The sequence below is a fragment of the Manduca sexta genome, chromosome 1 (assembly GCF_014839805.1).
Source record: "Manduca sexta isolate Smith_Timp_Sample1 chromosome 1, JHU_Msex_v1.0, whole genome shotgun sequence".
In the NCBI taxonomy this organism is placed as follows: domain Eukaryota; kingdom Metazoa; phylum Arthropoda; class Insecta; order Lepidoptera; family Sphingidae; genus Manduca; species Manduca sexta.
The window spans coordinates 3,253,375-3,277,337 of NC_051115.1; the positions used below are offsets into that span (position 1 = coordinate 3,253,375).

Genomic DNA, 23,963 nt, shown 5'->3' on the forward strand with positions numbered 1-23,963 from the left:
ATACACTTTTGCTTAGGATCGGACGGACGTTCACAATCGTATTTCGCTAGCTATAATTTTATGTTCTTGCTCTTTTGCTTATTTGTTAATTTGATTAAAAATGTTGTCTTTTAGTTAAGGTTTTGTTCAAGTTCAAGTTTGTGTCAAATTAATAAATGTTAAAACCGCTAAATATAGATTGAAGTCGTATCCACACTATCGCTGTCACGTTTCTTTTGATTCGTAAAATTGAGCCCAGCGTAGCGTGTTATTTAATGTCGGCCCTACAACGCCGGAGCGGGCGGAGTCGCGCGGAAAAATTACTTCAAACGTCTCAAGCAATGACTTAAAACAGATGTCGAATTCTGGTGGCAGGTTCCTTGTATATCACCACGGTATCCCCTGCCTGTCGTAAGAGGCGACTAATAGGGGCCACGTCGGGTCGTCGGCGGGCAGCAGGGGACTGTCCGCCCTAGTGCATTTTTGTGCACTTTTGCACATGTTTCGGTTAACCCCCGGGATGGACGGCAGTGTGTAGTTGGCCTCATGCTGCCGTAGACGCCGAGGGCGTCCTTCGGTGCGCGGGGGCTTCTGAGACCCCCCCCCCCCCAAAGGAGACGGGCCGCAAGGCGGCACCGCGTAAGGGCGGCTGCGGACGAAGACTTAGACATTTCCGTCATAGGAAGCCTGCAGTCGTCCCTAATGCGCCGAAGAGGACCACCGCGGAGTTTTAGTTGGTATGCCGTGCGTTGTATATAGGTTAGGGACTCGGGCTCGCCTGAAGGTCAACATCAAATCCGGGCGGCGCAACGCCGGGTCGTAAGGCACGGTGACCCCAACATAACCGCTCAGTCGCCCCCAAAGGCTAGGCGGTAGTCATAAGGGACTTTCTTTGTCTCTCGTATGTGACAGATCGCTTGGGTAGGTACCACCGCAATGTCTATTTCTGTCAAGCAGTGTGTAGTCACTTAATACTGTGTAGTCACTTGTGTTCAGGTTTGAACATTGTAGCCAGTGTACTGGACATAATAATTAACATCTCATGTCTCAGGATGGCCAGCGCTGAATACCAAACAATACTTTGTAATTCATGGTGTATGTTTCTACTGTTTATGCATCGTTTCGCTTACCATCAGGTGTATGGCAAGCCCGTCTCATTCAAAGCAAAATAAAAATAAATTTATATGGACGTTCGCATCTATAGAATACACGTCAATGGATTTACTTTAAAAAAATTGAATTGTTCACAACGTGTATAGACGATTTTCGCTACTGTTTGTAATAATATAGATTGTTTATTTTTAATCCCGTTATCTAAGATCTTTTTATTCCGAAAAACAATGAAGTTAACACCATAGCTACAAATATACCGGAATTTTTACAAAGTACCATTATTAAACATAACGAACGATCCAAGTTTGATCACGCACCCCCTTTTGTTAAGTCGGTTAGCACAATACCCTTGAAGGCTATAAAAATCTTCCTTGTAATTAGAACTTGTTCCCGATTTTTTCCTAAACGATTATGATGGTGGTACAAGTTGTAAAAAATTAAACCGCTATCAAAAAAACTAAAAAATAATTTAATGTTATATAATATCAGCCCTATATTATATACTGTCCCACTGCTGGGTCTCCTCTACTGAGAGGGATTAGGCCTTAGTCCACCACGCTGTAGTGCGGGCAGACTTCACACACCCTCGAAATTCTTATAGAGAACTCAGGTATGCAGGTTTCCTCACGATGTTTTCCTTCACCGTTAAAGCAAGCGATAATGCACAAATACACACATAATTTTAGAAAAGTCAGAGGTGCCTTTGGGATTTGAACCTGCGGACATTCGTCTCGGCAGTCCGTTTCACAAGCAACTATACTATACAAAACAGATATTTGCCAATGACCCTGTGGTCATTTTGACATTGCATTAATAAATGATTCCACATACTCGTGTTTATCTCTACTAACATTGTGTTAAAAATGATCCATGAATAACGAATATTTTCATAAAACAACTGCATTTGTTTTTACTATATTTTTTTCACTTTATAGTTTAATGCAAATATGGCGTGTGCTTTCACCAAAACAGCTGCTTTAACTTTTCAATTTTTTTTATCATTTTGTAGTTTAGTATTGCGAATATGGCGCGTGCGTATTTCTGACTGCAAGTGATGTGATGCAACGAATTTTGTTAGAGTAATAGGCATTGAAATTATTTTTATTGATATGTCGCCGCAGCACCTCGTTATTCGTTGAATTGGTGAATTTCCGGAGCGATAGTGGCGCCATCTATCATTACATCGAGGAAGTATTAGAAGAGGAGGGAGGTCGACTGCTGTCAATATAAGGACCGGCCGAACGACGAGAGCAAGAATCTTGTAGAAGTTTTTGTACGATTCTTGTTTGGACGCTCGAACCGAGCACATTGTCTATTCCGCTAGTGTTACTATGCAGTAAATTGTTAGTGAAGTAAAGAAGTGTTTCAATAATTGAATAACTGTCTGGAAAATAAATATACACCGGTGATACTTTATTGGTCATGTAAAAAAATAACCAAGTAAATAGTTTTCACTACGACAGATATTTACATACATACATAGTATCACGCCTTTATCCCACAGGGGTAGGCAGAGACTATAGATTGCCACTTTGCACGGTCCTGGCATACTTCTCGCGCTTCCTCAACCTTCATTAATCCTTTCATGCATTCCCTCCGGTTCCGGGTACTTTTGACCTGGCCTTTACTGAGAATGTCAGATATCTGACATTCGAAGGTTCGGTGCGGTCGACCCCTACCGGCTCTTCCATCCACATTCGCCTTATAAACCCTCTTTGTCAGTCTCTTATCATCCATCCTCTCCAAATGCCCAAACCACCTTAGCATACCCTTCTCAATTTTTGTAACTACATCCTCTGTCACTCCACACATATCCATTACCGTAGTATTCCGCACTCTATCATTCAAAGTCACCCCACACATACTTCTTAACGCTCTCATTTCCACTGCTTTAATTTTACTTTCATGTTTTTTCTGCCATACCCAACTTTCACTACCATACATCAGAGTGGGCAATAACACTCCTCTATAGACAGCCAGTCGTGCCTTTTTGGACACTTTGCAGCTACCCATAAAAGTGTGCAGCGCCCCATTCACCCGATTCCCTGCACTCACACGTCTATCTATATCACTATCATTCCTTCCATCACTGAGTGAAAACACAACCCAGATACACAAACTCTCTTACTTGCTGTAGCCTTTCATCACGGATTATAATGTTGCAATCTGTCATGCTATCGTCCCTTTCAAACACCATAACTTTCGTTTTATTAATATTCACTTTCATACCCTTTCTCCCAAAAGCACCATCCATAATTGTCACTAACTTTTGTAACTCTTCCGCCGATGAAGCAAGAATTACTTGATCATCAGCGTAGAGCAAACAATTGAGTGACAACTCATTCATCCTCAGCCCATACTCACTCTCTTTCATATCCTTTAGACAGCTATTCATGAATAGGTTGAACAGCCATGGAGACGCTACACATCCCTGTCTCACACCCTTATTAATGCGAAACCAGTTAGTGTAGGCTCCATTTATTCTAACACAAGCACTAGAGTTCTCATAGAGAGACTTAAGCGCTCGAATTAGATTACTACTCACCCCAAACACGGACAAAGCTGACCATAGTTCATTCCTTATCACTCTATCATAGGCCTTTTTCCAAATCTACGAAAGCGCAGAAAACTTTTTGCCCTTTGGACAAATATTTCTCTACAACATTTCGCAGGGGAAAAGACCTGGTCTGTGCACCCCATACCCTTTCGAAATCCAGCTTGTACATCCCAAATTTTATCACACGTCTCTTTTATAACCCTTTCAATCAAAACTTTAGCATATAGTTTGCCGACAACACTAAGAAGGCTAATGCCTCGGTAGCTTTGACAGTCTTGCTGCGACCCCTTACCCTTGTATAGTGGAACAATAACGGCGCCGCACCAATCTTTTGGTACCACGCCTCTGTTCCAACACAAATTCAAGAGTCGACACAACAAACTTGCCACCACGCCCTGTCCAGCCCTTAGCATTTCGACAGACACCCTATCATACCCTGCTGCCTTACCCATCTTCATGCTATTTAAAGCTTTCACAATTTCATCCATGCCTATTTTATCTTCTTTTTCTTCCCTTTCATCAATCTCGTGTAAATCCTGCGTATCATCTTTCTCAAACAAACTTTCAAAATATTCCTTCCATCTTTTTAATGCACTTCTTCCATTCACTAAATTCCCATTCGCATCTCTAACACTAGTAAGCTCCGCTGATGTTGATTTTCCTCTGGCTTTCCTAATTGTTTTCCAGAAAAACTTAATGTTCCTCTGGAAATCCTCACACAATCTTCTATCAAAATTTTCCTTTGCTTCATCCTTCTTCTTCTTAACTAATGTTTTCACTTCCTCTTTTATTCTTTTATACTTATTTTTCATATTTGACACATCTCTATCATTTGCCTTTCCCATTCTATTATCTGCTCTTATTGCCAACCAGTCTAACCATGCGTGCTTCTTCTGACTGACAACGTTTTGAACATCATTGTCCCACCAAACATTCTTTACCTCTTTACATTTCTTTCTTTTTGTTACTCCACAAACTTCAACTGCAACACTCACAACCTCCTTTTTAAACTCCTTCCATAATTTTTCTACCTCACACACCTCACCTAGCCCTTCAAATTTTTCTTTTAATTTACTTTCATACATTTCTCTTATATTACCTTGTAATTTTTCCACTTTTATTCTTTCTAAATCACACGATTCTTCCGGACAACGGTGTCGCCACTTTCTGAAGAGACCTTTTATACGACACATTACCAAAAGTGGTCGGTATCCAGACCGACTCCTCGGAACACTCTGGTGTCCATTACGTTTTTCTTCAATCGTTCATCCACAATTACAAAATCAATCATACTTTTCACCCCAACGTTTTCCCATGTATACATATGAATCTTCTTGTGTGAAAACATTGTGTTTGTCACACGTAAATTCCATTCCAAGCATACGTCAAGCAAACTTCTCCCATTACCATTCACTTTCGCATCACCAAATGAACCCAGTACCCTTTCATACCCAACTATTAAAATCCCCTAGCATAATTAGTCTTTCATTAACTTCACGCCTTCGTAGAACTTCCCTCACCTTTTCCCAAAAGTCATCTCGCTCCCTCTGGTCACTTTTAGAATAACCCGTACCTAAGTCTGTTGGGGCGTAAACCCCTAAAACGAAAATACGAGTTAATCCTACTTTAATTCTTACCCAAACAAGCCTAGAAGTCACGCATTCATACTCTTTCACGCATTCTGCCATTCTCTCAGAAAGGATGAGACCTACACCCTGACTCCCCCTGGCTGTGCTGTGCACTCCAGCCCAGTAAGCCGTAAAGGTGCCATACTTTATGGACTCACATCCTTTCCGTTTCGTCTCATTCACACATAGCAAATCGATATTCTTTTCACTCATCATCTGACATACTTCATCTATTTTATTATCCATCCCTCCTCTAACATTTAATGTTGCAAAGCGGCTTTCCAAAGCCCGCTTTTCGCCACCATGGGATACGAGACGTGACGAGTGGCGAGCCACGTCGCCGCCATTTTGATGATACTTATTATTAAATTTTCTGGTCATCATGCATTCCCACGAGTAGCAATGGAAAATAATTGTCGAGCCCGGTAGAGCCCCGCATACCAGGCCAAGGCTAGTCTTTCTCTGAGGGCGCCTGACCTCAGGACAGATACGGCACGCTAACGACTAGGCACGCCCCTAGCCATGCATCTCTCGGCGCGGCAGACCTTTAGATTGGCGGAGAGGGATCTAGGAATTGGGTATACTAGGGAAATAGAATGATGGATTTGGGATAGGAAAAGGAGTAATGGGATACTACTAACTCGGATAAGGACATGTGTTTGGAGTCAATAGTAGCTCGGGGGGCCGGGGGCGCATACCCGTATGCTTCGTCCACACTACCGGACAGGTAATTTGACGTAAAGCAACCCCTGACATAATTATATTTATTTTTTTTAAAAAGCGGCAATAGCCTAGTTGGGTGTGAAACGGATTGCCGAGACGAATGTCCACAGGTTTAAATCCCAAAGGCACACACACCTGATTTTTCTAAAATAATGATGTGTGTATTCTTTGTGAATTATCGGTTGCTTTAACGGTGAAGGAAAAAATCGTGAGGAAACCTGCATACCTGAGAAATTCTCTATACGAATTTTGAGGGAGTGTGAAGTCTGCCTGCACTACAGCGTGGTGGACTAAGATCTAATCCCTCTCAGTAGAGGAGGCCCAGCAGTGTGACAGTATATATTACCAAGCTCATATTATTATTATTTTTTTCGAAACTTAAACTTTAATATTTTACATCTACGGCTCAAGTAACTTATTGTAAAGTGTTATTTTTAAATAATTATGTGGTTTCATTCAGTTACAAAATGTCAAAATGACCCTGTATACTATACTTAGATACAGTAATCGAAATTCACATTTTTTTTTATTTTTTTTGTGTTTTATTTTATTTAGTGACGAAGGAGGTTTAAGTTGGAATTGTTCGCACCTCTTATAACTTGAACCCAACTTAAACACGGGCCAAGTTTGTCGAGTGTCGCGGGGATCTCTAATAAGCATACAAATGGGGCCTTTACAAAGTTTTCGCTAATCACTGTCTTCAAAGGGAAGATGGTGGCGAAAGATTTCGTATAGATATCTGTATAGCATATTTTTCATGCTTTGTAGAACTAGACGAGTTTGTTCGGCTGATAAGCGATACGGTCAGTAAACAGTAACACCAACCTTGAATTACAAAGTGTTTGGTATTCAGCGCTCGTCTGAGACATGAGATGTTAAATATGTCCAGTAGTTACACTGGCTTCAATGTTCAAACCTACAACAGTGACTACACACTGCTTGACGGCAGAAATAGATATTGCTGTGGTACCTACCCAGGCAGACTCTCACATATGAGAATGAGACCTACCACCAGTAAAAATGGTTACTTTTAAGGTAAAGTTTCATAATTTCTTATGATTACGCGAATGTTAGACATTCAAATAAAACTATCTTGAAAAGACCTTCGACCTTTACTGGTGGTAGGTCTCCCATATGTGTGAGTACATACACATACCGTACATAATATGTATAGATTGTAATAAGTAGATATGTATTAGTTTTGTTTGTATTAGTATAATAATATTACACGCTGTACACCGTTTCATTGTTTTTATGGATGTTCTAGTATTATTGATTTTTTTTTTGTAAATTTTTTGTAATTGTTAAATACTTTTATTTGGAATTTCTCTCCACTTTTACGGTGATGTGCGTGTACTAGCTTATATAATCAATCAGACTTTGTATACAAAAGACTTTTAAAAAACAATAATAAAAAATTAAAAATACAAAAGATTCAATAGACAATTGATGACCAAAAAAAGCTCGGAGTCCCTTTCTGCCTTTCTTCTTCGGGTATTCATCGCTTAGGTAGCTAGCGAAAGGCTGGTAGGATAACTAGGTGAGGGCTCATGTCTTCACCAGTGAGAATCCTAGGATATAATACAGTGCTGATATTATTATTATATACTTGCCCACTGTTGGGCACGGGCCTCCTCTACTACTGAGAGGGATTAGGCCTTAGTCCACCACGCTGTAGTGCGGATTGGTAGACTTCACACACCTTCAAAATTCCTATAGAGAACTTCTCAGATGTGCAGGTTTCCTCACGATGTTTTCCTTCACCGTTAAAGCGAACGATAAATTCACAAAGAATACACACATGATTTTAGAAAAGTCACAGGTGCGTCCTTGGGATTTGAACCTGCGGACATTCGTCTCGGCAGTCCGTTCCACACCGAACTAGGCTATCGCCGCTATTCCAACTATAAAAAAAATCGAACATTCCATAAAGAAACAAAAATCCCAAAACATAGCAAAAGCTAGATTATGAGTTCTCGTTGAAATCTCTTTTAAGGTCACTTTACCAACCTCCAGTATAGAAATATAATTCCATAAAAACATGAAAGCATCAGGGAACATCATCCCTTCAACCATAATCCTATATTGCTATATTTGTTTCCCTTATCGGCGGTCAAGCAGACTGAGTGCTGTACTGTCGCGGACAAAAGTGCTCGGTAAAATTATTTTTTGTTTTTTTAAAGAGAATTTAATGATCTCTAAAGAAAAAAATATTTTTTTGGTTTTTATTGGTTTTGAAGGTTCTATAATATTTTTTTTTTGCTTTTTTTTGCTAGTAAAAATCAGTATAAAGGTTCGTTGACATCATAGCCGACGACATACATCATCAAATCGATCAACAAAATATACCTCCAGATTGGTCCCATAGAATTTTAAAATTACTTCAGTAGTTTAGTTATAACTAAAAAAACATAATTTTTTTTTAAATAGTTTCAATACTTTAGTTTCAAAACTAAAAAAAAACTAGAATAATTACATCGTCCAAGTAAAAGAAATCACGAATTTTGCTTTCTTATGACATTTAGTTTCGTATTTAAAAAACTATATCACTTATTGCCTTTATGGATTTTTTTTAAAGCATTTCAATTGTTCGGTTTTAAAACTAAAAAAAAATAGAATAATTATATCCTCTAAATAAACGAAATCACGAATTTGCTTTCTTATGACATTTAGTTTTGTATTTAAAAAACCTTGTCACTTATCTTCCCGACTGTTCCTGTAAGAAGTCCTCAAGGACCTCGTATCGGCCGTCCGCAGGCCGCAAAGGAAAATATTATTCCAACACTCACCACGGACTTCGGTCAAGTTAGTATTACCTGTTAGCTGGGGTTGTTTTTCTTTTCTTTCAAAATGTTCTGCGGAAACTAGACCTTTTCTTTTAAAAGTGGACTGGATGGATAATGGAGCTTTTTTGTAGACATATTAATGTTTGATATATTTTATATTCACAAGGTGTTAAAACCCGCCATAGTAGCAGAAAACACGAAAAATTTCGGCCACGGCTAATCTCAACGGAGATCAGACAGGAGATATTATAGTGCACGAGAGTGTGCAATACACAAGCACTCTGTTCCTCATAGTCCGGTGAGACATGACCGGAGAGAGATCAGACCAACGGCTTTACGTACCGAGGAATAGTATTACCGCTTCCTAACTCCAAGTTGCAACTGAATAATTAAGATGGAAAGACCCAGTCACAATTATTTTGGCCCGACCTGGGATTGTACGCTCATATGAAAATTTAAATTAATTTATTCCTTAATAGTTGAACCGACAGACGTTGTCCCGTCTTAACTATGAATTTGCGGCGCGCATTCTGTCGATCGCTGACAGTTATTTCAAACAATTGACAGTTATGTAAAATAACATTTTCGTTAACTTTTCTTAAATTTTCTAATACTCCGCGCAATTTTTTGAATTTTTTCTTTCATAAGATCTTTCTCCTGACAGTAACAAATAGAACTAAAAAAAAAATAGTGAAATCGGTCCAGCCGTTCACGCGTGATGGCGTGACCAAGGGTAATAGGGATTCATTTTTATGTATATAGATTTTACGAGCATATAAATGAACTGTTCTAAACAACAATAAAAAACCAATTGTATTTTTTTTTTCTCCTCTCCTTATCATTTCTTGAAGTCTTTAACTTAAACTGATTTTGAAAAGAGCAACACCAGTTCTTACCCATTCTCTGGTGAGAACTGCACGAACTGGTAGAGTTAATATTAACGGAATCTAAATAATGTATAACATTTTACGGATTCAAATAAATCATTTCATTTCATTACAGGATCTCAGCCTAAGATATTTTATTACATAGATACGTTGTCCGAGCTCAATACTGGCAAGACACAAGCAAGGCAATTGCCCGACATTCACTTAGTCAACCTCCAACCACTGTCGCGGTTAGTCGGCTTACTAACTTTTTGTATTTTAATAAATAAAATGCCTTCCTGTGTTTTTAGACTATGTACAAATTATACTCCAACTGTGAATGAAAAAAACGTTTCATTTCATACATTAGTAATCAGTATACACTATTTAACTAATAAATGCATTTTATTCGACTGTCATGGCGATCAGAGACCAATAAACTAGATGGTCACGGCGGTCGACGCTCGGGCCGTATCAATGCGAGCTGCTAGGGCTGTACAAGTATATGACTATAGTAAATAGTGTGCTGTTTTTATGTGCAATTTTGTTAGTGTATGACGCGTCTATTTGACTTCAGCGCAGTAGTCGTACTTGTACTGTGTACAACTGCGCCACTGAGTCAGTCGACTATATGTTATATATGCTATGTAAAACTGATTCATATCTGTGAAGTAGATGTATAAGACGGATTAAAATATAATCGATAAAAGTATTATTAAAAGACACGTGACCCTTATCTTATATTTTTGAAAATAATTTACAATATCAAACATATATTAAACCTCTGACTTTTCTAAAAATTTTGTGTTTGTAAATTATCGCTTGCTTTAGCGGTGAAATAAAACATTATGCAACCTGCATACCTGATACATTATTTATAGGAATTTTGAGGGTTTGTGAAGTCTGCCCGCACTATAGAGTGGTGGACTAAGGCCTAATCCCTCTCAGTAGTAGAAATAATATAGGGCTATATTATTATTAATATTATATTATACTAGCTTGTGCTCGCGGCTTCGCTCGCGTCATATAGTTTTTGGAGATAAAGTTTTCCATTATAATATCTCAAAAGTTATAAATTTTCCCCGTTTTTGCATCAGTTTTCATTACTGGTCCACTCCTTTTCATCATAGCGTGATGATATATAGCCTTCCTCGGTAAGCTATCTAACACTAAAAGAATTTTTCAGTTCGAAACAGTAGTTCCTGAGATTAGCGCTTTCAAACACACAAACAAACTCTTTATATAATAGTAAAAAGTATTCTATGTCCATCTCCTGGTTCTAAGCTACCTACCCACTAATTTTCAGCCAAATCGGTTCAGCCGTTCTTGAGTTATAAATATAACTAACACGACATTCTTTTATATACAGGGTCATTTAGACATTGCGTTACTAAATGAAACCACATACTCGTCTTCACCTTTCCTGACATTGTGCCAAAAATCATCCATTAATAACGAATATTTTCACCAAAACTCCTGGTCTAAGTTTTCTGATGTTTTGATAATTTTGTAGTTTAATGCGAATATGGCGTGTGTGCATATTTCTGACTGAAAGTATGTTGCGACAAATTCTCTTAGAGTAGTAGTAGTGGGTTTAGGGCGTAAAATTAAAATGACTTTTTATTAATATTTATTTTGTTTGAAACTTACACTTTTTTATTTTACATCTACGGCTCAAGTAACTTATTGTAGTGTTATTTCCAAGTAGACACGTGATTTAATTTAGTAACGCAATGTGAAAATGACCCTGTATATATATTTGTGAAAATGTTATGCTGTTTACATGCCTTTTATCTCTCAAGGGGTCGAGAGAGGCACTAATACATATTTGACATCCGTTTGATAGCCTGAGAAGGGTCGGCTTATAAAAACACATCGGACGTTCACATTAGTTCTGGAGACGCTCGAAATCCTTGGAAATTAAGTGAACTAAAGGGAACCCATGAGACAAGAACCTAGGGGAAGTCTACTGGGAGAGAAAGAGACATTAGAGAGAGAGAGAGACAACGATTATGAATGCTTAGTCGTAGCGAACTAAAACTCTAACCATTAGAAGCCGTTCAAGTATTACGTAAAGCAATTTTTGAAGATTTTTGACTCCCCCACCAGCCCATGTAACGCGCCGTAACGTCATCTGTCCGCTCCCGCCCCCCCTCAAAAAGTTATGTAACTAAAATTACATATTTTTCGTAAATTACCGGAAAATGGCTAAAATACCTTTGTTATTCTTTAAAAATCTAATGTTACGTAACGCGTTGTACGAACCCCTCCCGCGCCTGTTACGCATCGTAACGTTTTGCAAACCCCCTCTTCCCCCTCAAATTGCGTTACGTAATACTTGAACGGTCTCTTACCGAGCCAATGTTATTCAAAATATGTATAAAATTAGTTACACACATCACACTACTTGACTATTTGAAGTATACTTTTGCTCGCGGTTATGCCCGTGTGAACGAATTTTCCGAGATAAAAGTCTCGCTATGTCCTTTCTCAAATCACAAACTATCTCCATACTACGTATAATCAAAATCCGTTGGGTAGTTTTTGAGTTTATCATGTTCAAACATGTAGATGCGGCGGGGGACTTTGTTATTAATATAATTTTTAGATCTTTTTAAAAGGATTAATTCCGTCTTATAACTGTTGCGTAACTTTAACCATTTACGCACCGCACGCAACGGAAGCTCACGAAAGGAATACATTCCGCAACATTTTTCAAGAATGCTCCGCTCCTATTTGTCATAGCGTGATGTTATGTAGCCTATAGTCTCTGCGATAAATGGTCTATCCAACACTAAAAGATATTTCCAGTTCGAACCAGTTGTTCCTGAGATTAGCGCATTCAAACTCTATAGCTCTATATAATATATATGTGAATTTGCAGCGCGCATTCTGTCAATCGCTGACAGTTATTTCAAACAATTGACAGTTATATAAAATGAATATTGTCGTTAAGTTTTCTTTAATTTTCTAACGTTCCGTTCAAGTTCCTTAATTTTTTCTTTCATAAGATCCTTCTCCTGACAATAACAAACGCAACAAAGAAAAAATTGTGAAATCGGTCCATCCGTTCTTTGATGCGATGACAAAGGGAAATAGCGTGCATTTTTATATATAGATAGATATATATTTTGTCAAATAATCATAATAAATTCGAGTATCAGTGACTTATCATTATCTTGAGCGCATAATCTACAGTTCATAAATAAGACTGCAAGCTTATACTTCATTAAAATCAATTACAAAATGGTCAAGGTGTGTTTGGTGTTGGCCGTCGGCCTCGCAGTAGCTTCAGGTATGTCAAAAACAATTATTTATCCTACTAATATTATAAATGCGAAAGTTTGTTAGATGTATGTTCGTTCCGCTTTCACGAAAAAACTACTGAACGGATTTGAATGAAACTTTACAATAATATTGGTTATACATCAGAATAATAAATAGGCTACAATTTATAATTTATAATGATTTTGTGTAATTTGGTCATAATATAACGATACATATCAAGTAAGTCGGAAAAAAATATTATCCGCCCGAATCTGGAATTTTTATATTGAACTTCGTAATCGAATTTCGACCACGGCGCCCAATTTCAACGGAAATCAGCCAAGAAGATATTATAGTGCACGAGTGTATGCAATACACAAGCACTCTGTTCCTTCTAATAGTCCGGTGAGACAGCAATCCAACATAACCAACGGCTTTACGTGCCGAAGCACGGTATCATACCGCCAAATTCCGAACTCCGAGCTGCGACTGAGTAATTTAAGACGCAGAACCCTGGTCACAATTATTTTGGCCTAACTCAGGAGTCAAACCCAGGACCTAACGCGGTAGTCGTAGTCATACCGTCTACAATTATAAGTATGCCACTGAGGCAGTCAAAATAAAAAATATTTATGACGGTAGCCTCACCCTCTCACAGAATACGGTGGAATAATTTACACTAGTTAAAACGCCTCCTTAGAACATGATTTTGTCACCCGCATTGCTATGGAGGGAGGTGGACAATTAATATTTCCAATTCCCTATCTTTCTATTTGATTAATGTCGTTGCGGGATAATGACATAGTGTTCCCTGAGACTCGGCGAGCTTCACTGCTCGGTGTCATACAATGCCACTGCTGATGCTCACAGGAGTTGTAGTGGTGCGTGTGAGGGCGGGAAAGTCTCTCTAGTTGCTGCTCTGCCTACCTATTTGGGTTTAAAAAGGCGTGAGCCATACCATAAGAAATATTGATGGTAGCATGGCGGAAGGTAAAATTTTCCGAAAACCCGATAACATATAGGTACAAATACATGAATGCAGTTTGCAAATCGTTCTAATGATTAGATTCTACATGAAGCGTGGGCAGGAATTATATGGACCCTTCGTCATATAACAAAATTGTAACAAGCCAATGTCTGCATAGATATTGATAAAGCATATATGGGGTTTTAGAGCAATAGAAGACAAAATAACAGCCAGAATTTCTGTCTGTATGTTTGTACACGCAGGATGCAAAAACTACTGCATGGAATTGAATGTTGTTTTCATTTATGTATTGACTAGTTGATTCGACAGACGTTGTACCGTCTTAACTATGTATGCACGCGCGCATTCTGTCAATCGCTGACAGTTATTTCAAATTGACAGTTATATAAAATAAATATGTTCGTTAAGTTTTCTTAAATTCTCTAATTTTTCGAGCAATTTTTTGATTTTTTCCTTTATAAGAACCTTCTCCTGACAATAACAAACACAACAAAAAAAAAATAGTGACATCGGTCCAGCCGTTCACGCGCGATGGCGTGACCAAGGGAGATAGGGATTCATTTTTATATATATAGATATGTCTAACCTAAAATATAGGCTCTATTTTATCCCGGGAAAATACAAAGCGGGAATTTTATCTCTAAAAAACTTTTTTACGTACGAAAAATCGCGTTCAAAGCCTTTAGAAGAGTAAATGTTATATTACGCCAGGATAAACCTGGAAAAGCCTTTATGAATGTTTTACAAGCCGTTCCGCCTACATGGGGCGAACCTGTCGCCATAGCAAACAACTCCGGCCTCATATAGAAAAAACCCAAAATTACCGACTCGAGATTCGATCTCGGGATCTGAGAACAATGGTCATACGGTTACAAATTACAGACTCCGGTTTGATACAATAAAATCCCAAAATCTACCCGGGATTCGAATACGCGAACTCAAAATAGTGGTCATACTTCGCACGTAAAACAAATACTGGACATAATAATTAACGTCTAACGTCTCAGGATGGGCGAGCGCTAAATACCAAACAATACTTCGTAATTCAAGGTGTTGGTGTTTCTGCTGTTTATGGATCGTATCGCTTACCGTCAGGCGGATGCAAGCTTGTCTCATCATTCAAAGCAAATAAAAAATACGCCACTGAAGCGCTGTGTACTAGAAAGCAATACAATCAGAGCTATTAACGATCGCTATCTCAACACAATTCATTATTAATTAATCAATTGTGCGGGCAATCTTAATAGCTTACGATATAATTATGATAATATGACATTGAATAATTATTGACGTCGATTTAATACGTTTAAACTTCGCTAATCCTTAATTTTATTATAATTACTTAAGTGTTATGAATTTAAAGCCGTTGGTCATGACGTTTAAAAATATGCAAATGTCGCTAATAACATCGATATATATACTAGGTACTAGATCTGGAGTTCCGTACACTCATTGTGTTCGACTCATGCGTACTGCAATCCGTACACCTGACTAGTATGATTTCAACATTGTCAGCGTGTGGTTATGTAAGAAGTTTATTTATTTATTTATTATATTATATTTATTGTGATACACAGGTAGGATTAAGGTGTTATACAAGTGGCGCTGAAGTGGCGCTTATAATATAAAAACTCGAGTCTAAATGTAAACCTTGATGTGAATAAAATATATTTGTCAAATAAGTAAAATTATTTGTTGTTCAAGTGAATAAATAGGTTATAACAGTCACGTTTTGCCATTTTAGTTCAGATTTTGAACAAATAGTTTATATGGACGTTCGTGTCTATAGAATATACGTCAATGGCTAATCCTATTTGATAATAATATTACAATTACGTAAGTGTTGTGAATATATTAAAGTAAAGCCGTTGGTCATGCGCATGATCTTTTTTATATGATCAGAGCAACGTGAACTCACTGCACCTGTTGTCAAATGGAGTGGGGTCCAATAGAATGTTGACTGACGAGAGATTACCCCTCAGTCGACAAAATTATGCCTGTTGGATATACACAGGCTGAACACGGAACGCGACACGTGCACTATAATACCCCCTGTTTGATCTCCGTTGAGATTGGCCGCCATTGCAGAAATTCAGTTAGCAGGGATTCAATATATTTGTCATGAACTAATCTTTATTGTCTTGCACATAAACAAAGCATCTAGTTTTTTTCTTTTTCGGGGTAAGCAGATGCAACACCCACACTTTTCCAGATAGGTTAGGTCCTTCTAACTGCCTTGATGTCGTAGTTGTACGACTGTAATGCTGAGGCCTGGAGGTTGACAGGTCGGGCAGTGATATTAGGTTTTTCTATTCCGTAATAGTTCAGAGTCTGAAATTGGTGCCTGATATGGCTATAGGCCCGTGATCACATCGGAAAGTGAGTGCCCTGATTGCCGCTCTGCCTAACCTTTCAGGGTTGAAGGTATGAGCGTGTATCGACTAGGATAGCTACCCAAGAACTCACAACAAAACATCTTCGCCATTAATCGCTCGTTTCTTTTTTATCAGCTCTGCCCGCGAGCGACCCTGTGATCTCAAAATGGGATGACCAGGGTCCTCGCTATGACTACCTGGAGGCTGATGACGGCTCCCTTCACCTGGTTGACAACTGGATGAAGCTGAGTGACTACTCCAGGATGGCCAGATACAATCCCGACAGGACCAATGCCTACCATCTGTTCACTTGGTGAGTTGTTGATTTGTAGCCGACTGCAAAAGGAGATTTCTTCTATATCAGCCCTGTATTATATACTGTCCCATTGTTGGGCACGGGCCTCCTTTACCATACTTAATGAAATTTTTTTTAGTTTATACCCCTTACTCAGACTGTTAGTTTATGGTATTTTTTAAACCAATTCTTTGCAGGAGAAACCCAACAATCTCCCAGCCGTTGGTGATGGGTGACGTGAACCGCCTCCGCAACTCAAACTTCGATGGCTCCAAGAGAACGATCATCCTGATGCATGGTTTCATGGGGTCCGTGACCAGCGGCTTTAACACTGTCCTTGTGCCAGGTGAGCTTTTGAGAGTACACGATACCCCAAGGCCGACACTTATGCGCCGAAGAAGGCCACCACGGGTCAGCTGGTGTAGGGCATACAAGGGTAGGAACCACACACTGCTACTCACAGCAGAAGACATTGCGATAGTACCTACCCAGGCAGACTCTCACATATGAGAGACCTACCAGTAAACCTCTGCCTAAACCCTCCAAAATAAAGGCGTTGGTTTACCTAGATATGTTTTACATATGGGGTGGGATTTTCTATCTTAAAACATTACTAAGCTCGGAATCAGGAAGTTAGCGGTGTGATACCGTTCCTCGGCCGTTGGTCTGATCTCTCTCCGGTCACGTCGTCTATGAGGAACAGAGTGCTTGTGTATTACACACACTTACACTATAATATCTCCTGTCTGATCTCCGTTGAGACTGGGCGCCGTGGTCAATAATTCGGCTGGGATTCATTTATGTGTTTTTCAGCTTTTCTGTCCTACGAGGACGTGAACGTGATTATTCTGGACTGGAGCTCAGGATCTCACTGGGGACCTAATGCTGCACTTGCTGGTAAGAATTTTGTACATCACTAGCTTTTGCTCGCGGCTTCGCCCGCGTGAAGGAGTATTCCGGGATAAAAGTCCACTGTATGATAAAAGCCTTGCTACATATTTTCCCGGTACTGATAGGTTCAAACTAATTTTATCCCCATGGGGGTTGAATTTATCAAAATCCTATTTAAGCGAACGTCTTCATCATAGTAGCTCCAATATTTAATTTCAGTTTAAACAGTCGAAAATCTAAAAAGATTTATACAAACTTTCATCACCTATTTGATCCCCTTGGGGGTAGAATTAATCAAAATCCTTTCTTAGCGGATGCCTACGTCATAACATCTACCTGTATGCCAAATTTCAGCCCGATCCGTCCAGTGGTTTGGGCTGTGCATTGATACATCACTATGTCAGTCAGTCAGTCACCTTTGATTTATATATATATTTAGACTAGTTATTAACTTACAAAAGGGAAATACCTGCTGGCACTTGAATATGTATTTGACAAAAATATACCACGCTATAAAATTATCCGTTAAAACATAATTTATGGACAAAAGTAACATTGATTTATAATTCTCGTTTTCTAACGTCCATTACTAAATTCATTCAACTTGATAGTTCATACTTTATCGTTTTTAGTATGCATTATTACCATTCATTAAATAATCGTCTCTGACGCGCATTTACAGTCTTACTTATAAACTTGTAGAAGTGTAAGAATTGCTTAAATAGCTGTCAAAAACATTACCGGTTCTTAGTTTAAACCTCGTTTAAACCTTATTAAAAGTCAAGATGGCGGCTTGACTTACAGCTGATCGAGTAAATTTGTATTTTAACTAAGCCTAGCTTTACGAAATGATTATAAATAAGACTGTATGTACACATTAATGAATGTCAATCTGACGTGAAATCTTCGTACTGTTTGTTACTTACTACGTGTTATTCATAATTATATGTAAGTTTCACTGACTGCCTCGGTGGCGTAGTTGTATTGCACGTCCGGTACAATAGCGCTCTGAGGTCCTGGGTTCGAATCCCGGGTCGGGCAAAAGTGATATTTGGGTTTTTCTGCTCAGTATCAGCCCGGAGTCTGGAATTTGTGCCCGATATGGCGATAGGCTCGCCCCCTATCACATCATGGGACGGAACATACTTGGCGAAAAGTGGGTGCCCTAGTTGCGCCTCTGCATACCCCTTCGGGGATAAATGCGTGATGTTATGTATGTATGTATGTAAGAAGAGTAGAAGGTCAACGTATTGGCGGCTGAAAATCTACAAAATACATCGCCAACACTACGAAGTGTTCCTTTACTAAAACTTGTATATCTAACTCTTCTTTCCTGACTCTTTAAACCCATTTTCTAACTCTATCAGTCTTTTTTCACAGCCGAAGCTGCCGCTCGCTTTGTTAACTGGTTAAACAGCCAGTCCGGAGGCTCTCCAGCAAGATACCACATCGTCGGCTACAGCGTGGGCGGGCACGGGGCTGCCATTTTGGCCAGGCATGTCAACGGAAATGTGGCGTACGTTACAGGTAACGGAAGAAAAATATTTTATTTGTCACGAACACAACACACAGAAGCATTAAATAAATAAAAAAACACTTTAAAGTATATACATGATATATTCTAACCCCCTTATTCATAAACGTTTTTTATCTAAGGACGGAGTAAAGCTGTGATAACAAGCCTGTTTCTCAGTGCCCAACGGCACTGAGAAATGGACATAGGGCCGTTGTGATTGGTTATTATTGTTGTATTTCAATATTAACCAATCACAACGGCCCTACGTCTACGCACTGCGAAGACTGCCATGCCGTCAGCACTGAGAAACAGACTTGTTATCACAGCCTTACTCGGTCGTTAGATAAAAAACGTCTATGAATAAGGGGGTAAATATATATATAAAAATGAATCCCTATTTCCCTTGGTCACGCCATCACGCGTGAACGGCTGGACCGATTTCACTATTTTGTTTTTGTTGTGTTTGTTATTGTCAGGAGAAGGTTCTTATGAAAGAAAAAAATTTAAAATTTAAGAAAACGACAATATTAATTTTACGTAACTGTCAGTGGTTTGAAATAACTGTTAGCGATCGACAGAATGCGCGCGTGCATACATAGTTGAGACAGGACGTCTGTCGGGTCAGTTAGTTTCATATATAAAAAGTAGGTAATATACAATGTAAGGCGTGTTATTACTATCAAATATATTATAATTTCTCGTGACGTTTCGAAGACTGCAACTTTCATGATCAGGAGGGGGACTGAGGTGTTGAAAACGCACTCATTCTGCGTAGAGTGGACCGTCAATCTTAAAAAAAAATTATAATTGTAAATGGTAGATATTGTAACTTTGACTTTTCGGACGACCAACACCTTATTCCCCAATGAAAGTGGCAGTCTTTGCAACGTCGGCAGAAAACAATAATATACAAAACCACAATAAAATCCGGAATATACTTTTATTTCAACATCAAATCTATGTCAATATTATGTCAATTGTGGTTGCTTAGAACTAGTTAATAATATTTACTTTATTTCTTCTTTATATATATAGAAAGTGGACTAACGGTAAATTATTGTCCCTTTATTTATTTGTTTATTAAACACAAAACAGGTTACAATCATGTATGCAACATATAATGTCATGAAAAATAATTCCTGAACTATATTTATAACTCAAAACATGTGCTCTAGAAAGCAAAACCAGCCAATACAATTATGCCTGTTTGAAATAATTTGATTCAAAACACCTAAAAATAATTTGTATCAAGGTCTGGACCCTGCCATGCGTTGGGACTCCAACAATGTCTTCAGACCAAACGATGCAGCCTACACCGAAATCATCCACACAAATGCTGGCAACATGGGCATCTTGGAACCTCACGCGCATGTCGACTTCTACCCCAATGGTGGAAGTGGCCAACCTGGCTGTAATACTGCTCTTTGTGATCATTACAGGTAACTTTTGCTTACTGGTAGGTCTCTCATATGTGAGAGTCCTCCTAGGTACCACAGCAATGTCTATTTCTGTCAAACAGTGTGTAGTCACTGTTGTGTTACGGTTTGGAGTAGCCAGTGTACCTACTGGACATAGGACTTAACATCTGTCTTAGGATGGCGAGCGCAGAATACCAAACAATACTTTGTAATTCAAGGTGTTGGTGTTCCTACTGTTTATGAATCGTTTCGCTTACCATCAAGCGAACGGCAAGCTTGTCTCGTCATTCAAAGAAATAAATAAGGGTCATATTACTATGTTATAAAATAAAGTTCCCATTTCTGTCTGTATGTTATCAATTTTCTCAAAATCTACTGAACGGATTTGCATGAAATTTGGTATAGAGATAGTTTAAGATCCTGGGAAGGTTATAGGCTACTTTCTATCCCGGAAAACTATATAGCGGGACTTTTATCCCGGAAAACTAACGCGGACTAAGCCGCGAGCAAAATTATTATGTAATAATAATAATAATAATTTACCCTATCACCAGGTCATACTACTTCATGGCTGAAACCCTGAGAACTGGCGGATTCACCGGACACCGCTGCAACACCTTGACTGATGCTCAGCGTGGTACCTGCAACCCCAACAGCACCCTCAGGATGGGAGGACGCAATCCCAAAACTGGGTAAGTTATATCGCAAAATGACTCCACTGCTGAATGTGACGGCAAAGTGACTTCGCAGCTGATTGTCTCAGCAAAGTGACTCCAATGCTGATGGTCATGGCAAAATGACTCCCTTACTAATGGTTACGGCAAAGTGACTCGGCTACCGATAGTTACAGCAAAGTGACTCAACTGCTGATCATCACGGCAATATTGACCCACTGCTGATGGGCACGACAAAGTGACTCCGCTACTGATAACTACGGCAAAATGACTCCACTGTTGATACTTACGGCAAAGTGACTCCGCTACTGATAACTACGGTAAAATGACTCCACTGTTGATACTTACGGCAAAGTGACTCCGCTACTGATAACTACGGCAAAATGACTCCACTGTTGATACTTACGGCAAAGTGACTCCGCTACTGATAACTACGGCAAAATGACTCCACTGTTGATAATTACGGCAAAATGACTCCACTGTTGATACTTACGGCAAAATGACTCCGCTACTGATAACTACGGCAAAATGACTCCACTGTTGATACTTACGGCAAAGTGACTCCGCTACTGATGGTCATAGCAAAATGACTCCGCTACTGATCGTCACGGCAAGAAACTCAGCTGCTGATAGTTACGGCAAAGTGACTCCGCTACTGATAGTCACAGCAAAGTGACTCCGCTACTGATAGTCACAGCAAAGTGACTCCGCTACTGATCGTCACGGCAAAGTGACTCCGCTACTGATAGTCACAGCAAAGTGACTCCGCTACTGATCGTCACGGCAAAGTGACTCCGCTACTGATAGTCACAGCAAAGTGACTCCGCTACTGATCGTCACGGCAAAGTGACTCCGCTACTGATAGTCACAGCAAAGTGACTCCGCTGCTGATCGTCTCGGCAAAGTGACTCCGCTGCTGATAACTACGGCACAGTGACTCCAATGCTGATGGTCACGGCAATATTGACCCTAAGTGCAGTACTTATTAATAGCCAATACTTGTACGCTCGGTGTTTACGCCAAATACACGCTATGCATGGAGAGATATTTGTCGCTGCATTAAGCAGTTAAATGCGTATACCTCATGGCTGCAAATTCTTATTGAGGCTTATAAGAGTCCACGAATTTTTCCCCTCCGCACATTCTAGCAAGTTGCCATCCTTCTCTCACTCTTCCTCTATTTCCCTCCCCATTCCACCAGGTCCTGCAGTCGCTATACCGATGGATTCCAATACCTCATTCACAGGTTCCCCCAGGGTTGACTGCAGGGACGTCGACTTAAAAAATGTGCAGTACTAAAAGTATTTTTTGTTCACAGATCCCGAGGTCTATTCTTCCTTGCTACCAACCCGTTCTCTCCGTTCTCAAGAGGATAAACGGAACCAGTGATTGAAGATTATAAATTAAATATATTAAGCAAATATAAGGTGTTTTAATTACAATAATATAATAATAGTAGTCCTGTATTATTTACTATACCACAGGCCAGCACTACTGAGAGGGAATAGCTTAGTCCACCACGCTGTAGTGCGGGCAGACTTCACAGACCCTCAAAGTTCCTGTAGAGAACTTCTCAGGTGTGCAAGTTTCTTCATAATGTTTTCCTTCACCGTTAAAGCAAGCAATAATTCTCAAAGAATACACACATGATTTTAAAAAAGTTAGAGGTGTGTTTTGGTTTTCAACCTGTGAACATTCTTCTCGGCAGTCAGTTCCACAACCAACTAGGCTATCGCCAATTTTAATTATAAAAAAAAATGTATTAATCACATGATCAACGTATGGTTCTTCTGTTAGATAATTGAACATGAACCCAAAATAATAATATATAAGATTGTTTTGACATTGCATTAGTACCATAATGAAACTTACCTATCTTCTTGAAAATGAATGAATGAATCCCTCCTAGCCGAATTTCGACCACGGCGGCCAATCTCAACGGAGATCAGCCAGCTACGTAGGATATATTATAGTGCACAAGTGTGTGCGCAGTACACGTGTGCACTCTCTGTTCCTTCACTCTCATAGTTCGGTGAGACGGCAATAAAATAACACAACAATAAGTTACTCGCACTGTAGATGTAAAATAAAAAGTGTATGTTTCGAACAAAGTATATATCAATAAGTTAATTTTAATTTTACAAGACGTAATGCCACTACTACTGCTCTAAGATAATATGGTAATCGTATTTGATTTATTTGTATTTATAACTTCTACTAGCTTTTGTCCGCGGCTCCGCCCGCGTTATAAAGTTTGTCGGGCTAAAGTTTTCCGTTATAAAAGTCACGCTATATATTTTCCCGGGAGCCTATGTTCTTCCCAGGGTCTCAAACTGTCTCCATACCAAATTTTATCCTAATACGTTGGGTAGTTTTTGAGTTTAACACGTTCGGGCAGACCGATGCAGCGGGGGACTTTGTTTTATGATATAATTTTGTAGAACTTTTTAAGAGGAACAATCCCGTCATACATTATTGTTGCATAACTTTAACCGTTTACGCAGCGCACGCAACAGAAGCTCTCAAAACTAATAAATTGTCCCCGTTTTTGCATCATGTTTCATTACTGCTCCGCTCCTATTGGTCATAGCGTGACGATATATAACCTATAGCACTCCAGGAACAAAGGGCTATCCAACACAAAAATATTTTTTCAGTTCGAACCGGTAGTTCCTGAGATTAGCGATTACTGCTCCGCTCCTATTGGGCATAGCGTGATGATATAAGTATATAGCCTATAGCATTCCAGGAACAAAGGGCTATCCAACACAAAAAGAATTATTCAGTTCGAACCGGTAGTTCCTGAGATTAGCGATTACTGCTCCGCTCCTATTGGGCATAGCGTGATGATATAAGTATATAGCCTATAGCATTCCAGGAACAAAGG

At 39.2% G+C, this 23,963-nt stretch overlaps 1 protein-coding gene across 1 annotated transcript; it reads left to right on the forward strand.

Moving 5' to 3' along the window:
* The first annotated feature begins 12,801 nt into the window (after window positions 1-12,801).
* Window positions 12,802-22,497, forward strand: LOC115451537 (pancreatic triacylglycerol lipase). The gene is made up of 8 exons (XM_030179890.2): window positions 12,802-12,947; window positions 16,418-16,595; window positions 16,775-16,923; window positions 17,391-17,474; window positions 18,849-18,995; window positions 20,237-20,423; window positions 20,957-21,094; window positions 22,395-22,497. The coding sequence occupies exons 1-8, from the start codon at window positions 12,899-12,901 to the stop codon at window positions 22,450-22,452; spliced, it is 990 nt and encodes a 329-aa protein (XP_030035750.1). The 5' UTR covers window positions 12,802-12,898; the 3' UTR covers window positions 22,453-22,497.
* The last annotated feature ends 1,466 nt before the right edge of the window (window positions 22,498-23,963 follow it).

Coding starts and splice junctions, on each gene's coding strand:
- LOC115451537 (XM_030179890.2), top strand. CDS start 12,899: ATGGTCAAGGTGTGTTTGGTGTTGGCCGTCGGCCTCGCAGTAGCTTCA. Junction 12,948..16,417: donor CGGCCTCGCAGTAGCTTCAG/GTATGTCAAAAA, acceptor CTTTTTTATCAG/CTCTGCCCGCGAGCGACCCT. Junction 18,996..20,236: donor AAATGTGGCGTACGTTACAG/GTAACGGAAGAA, acceptor ATTTGTATCAAG/GTCTGGACCCTGCCATGCGT.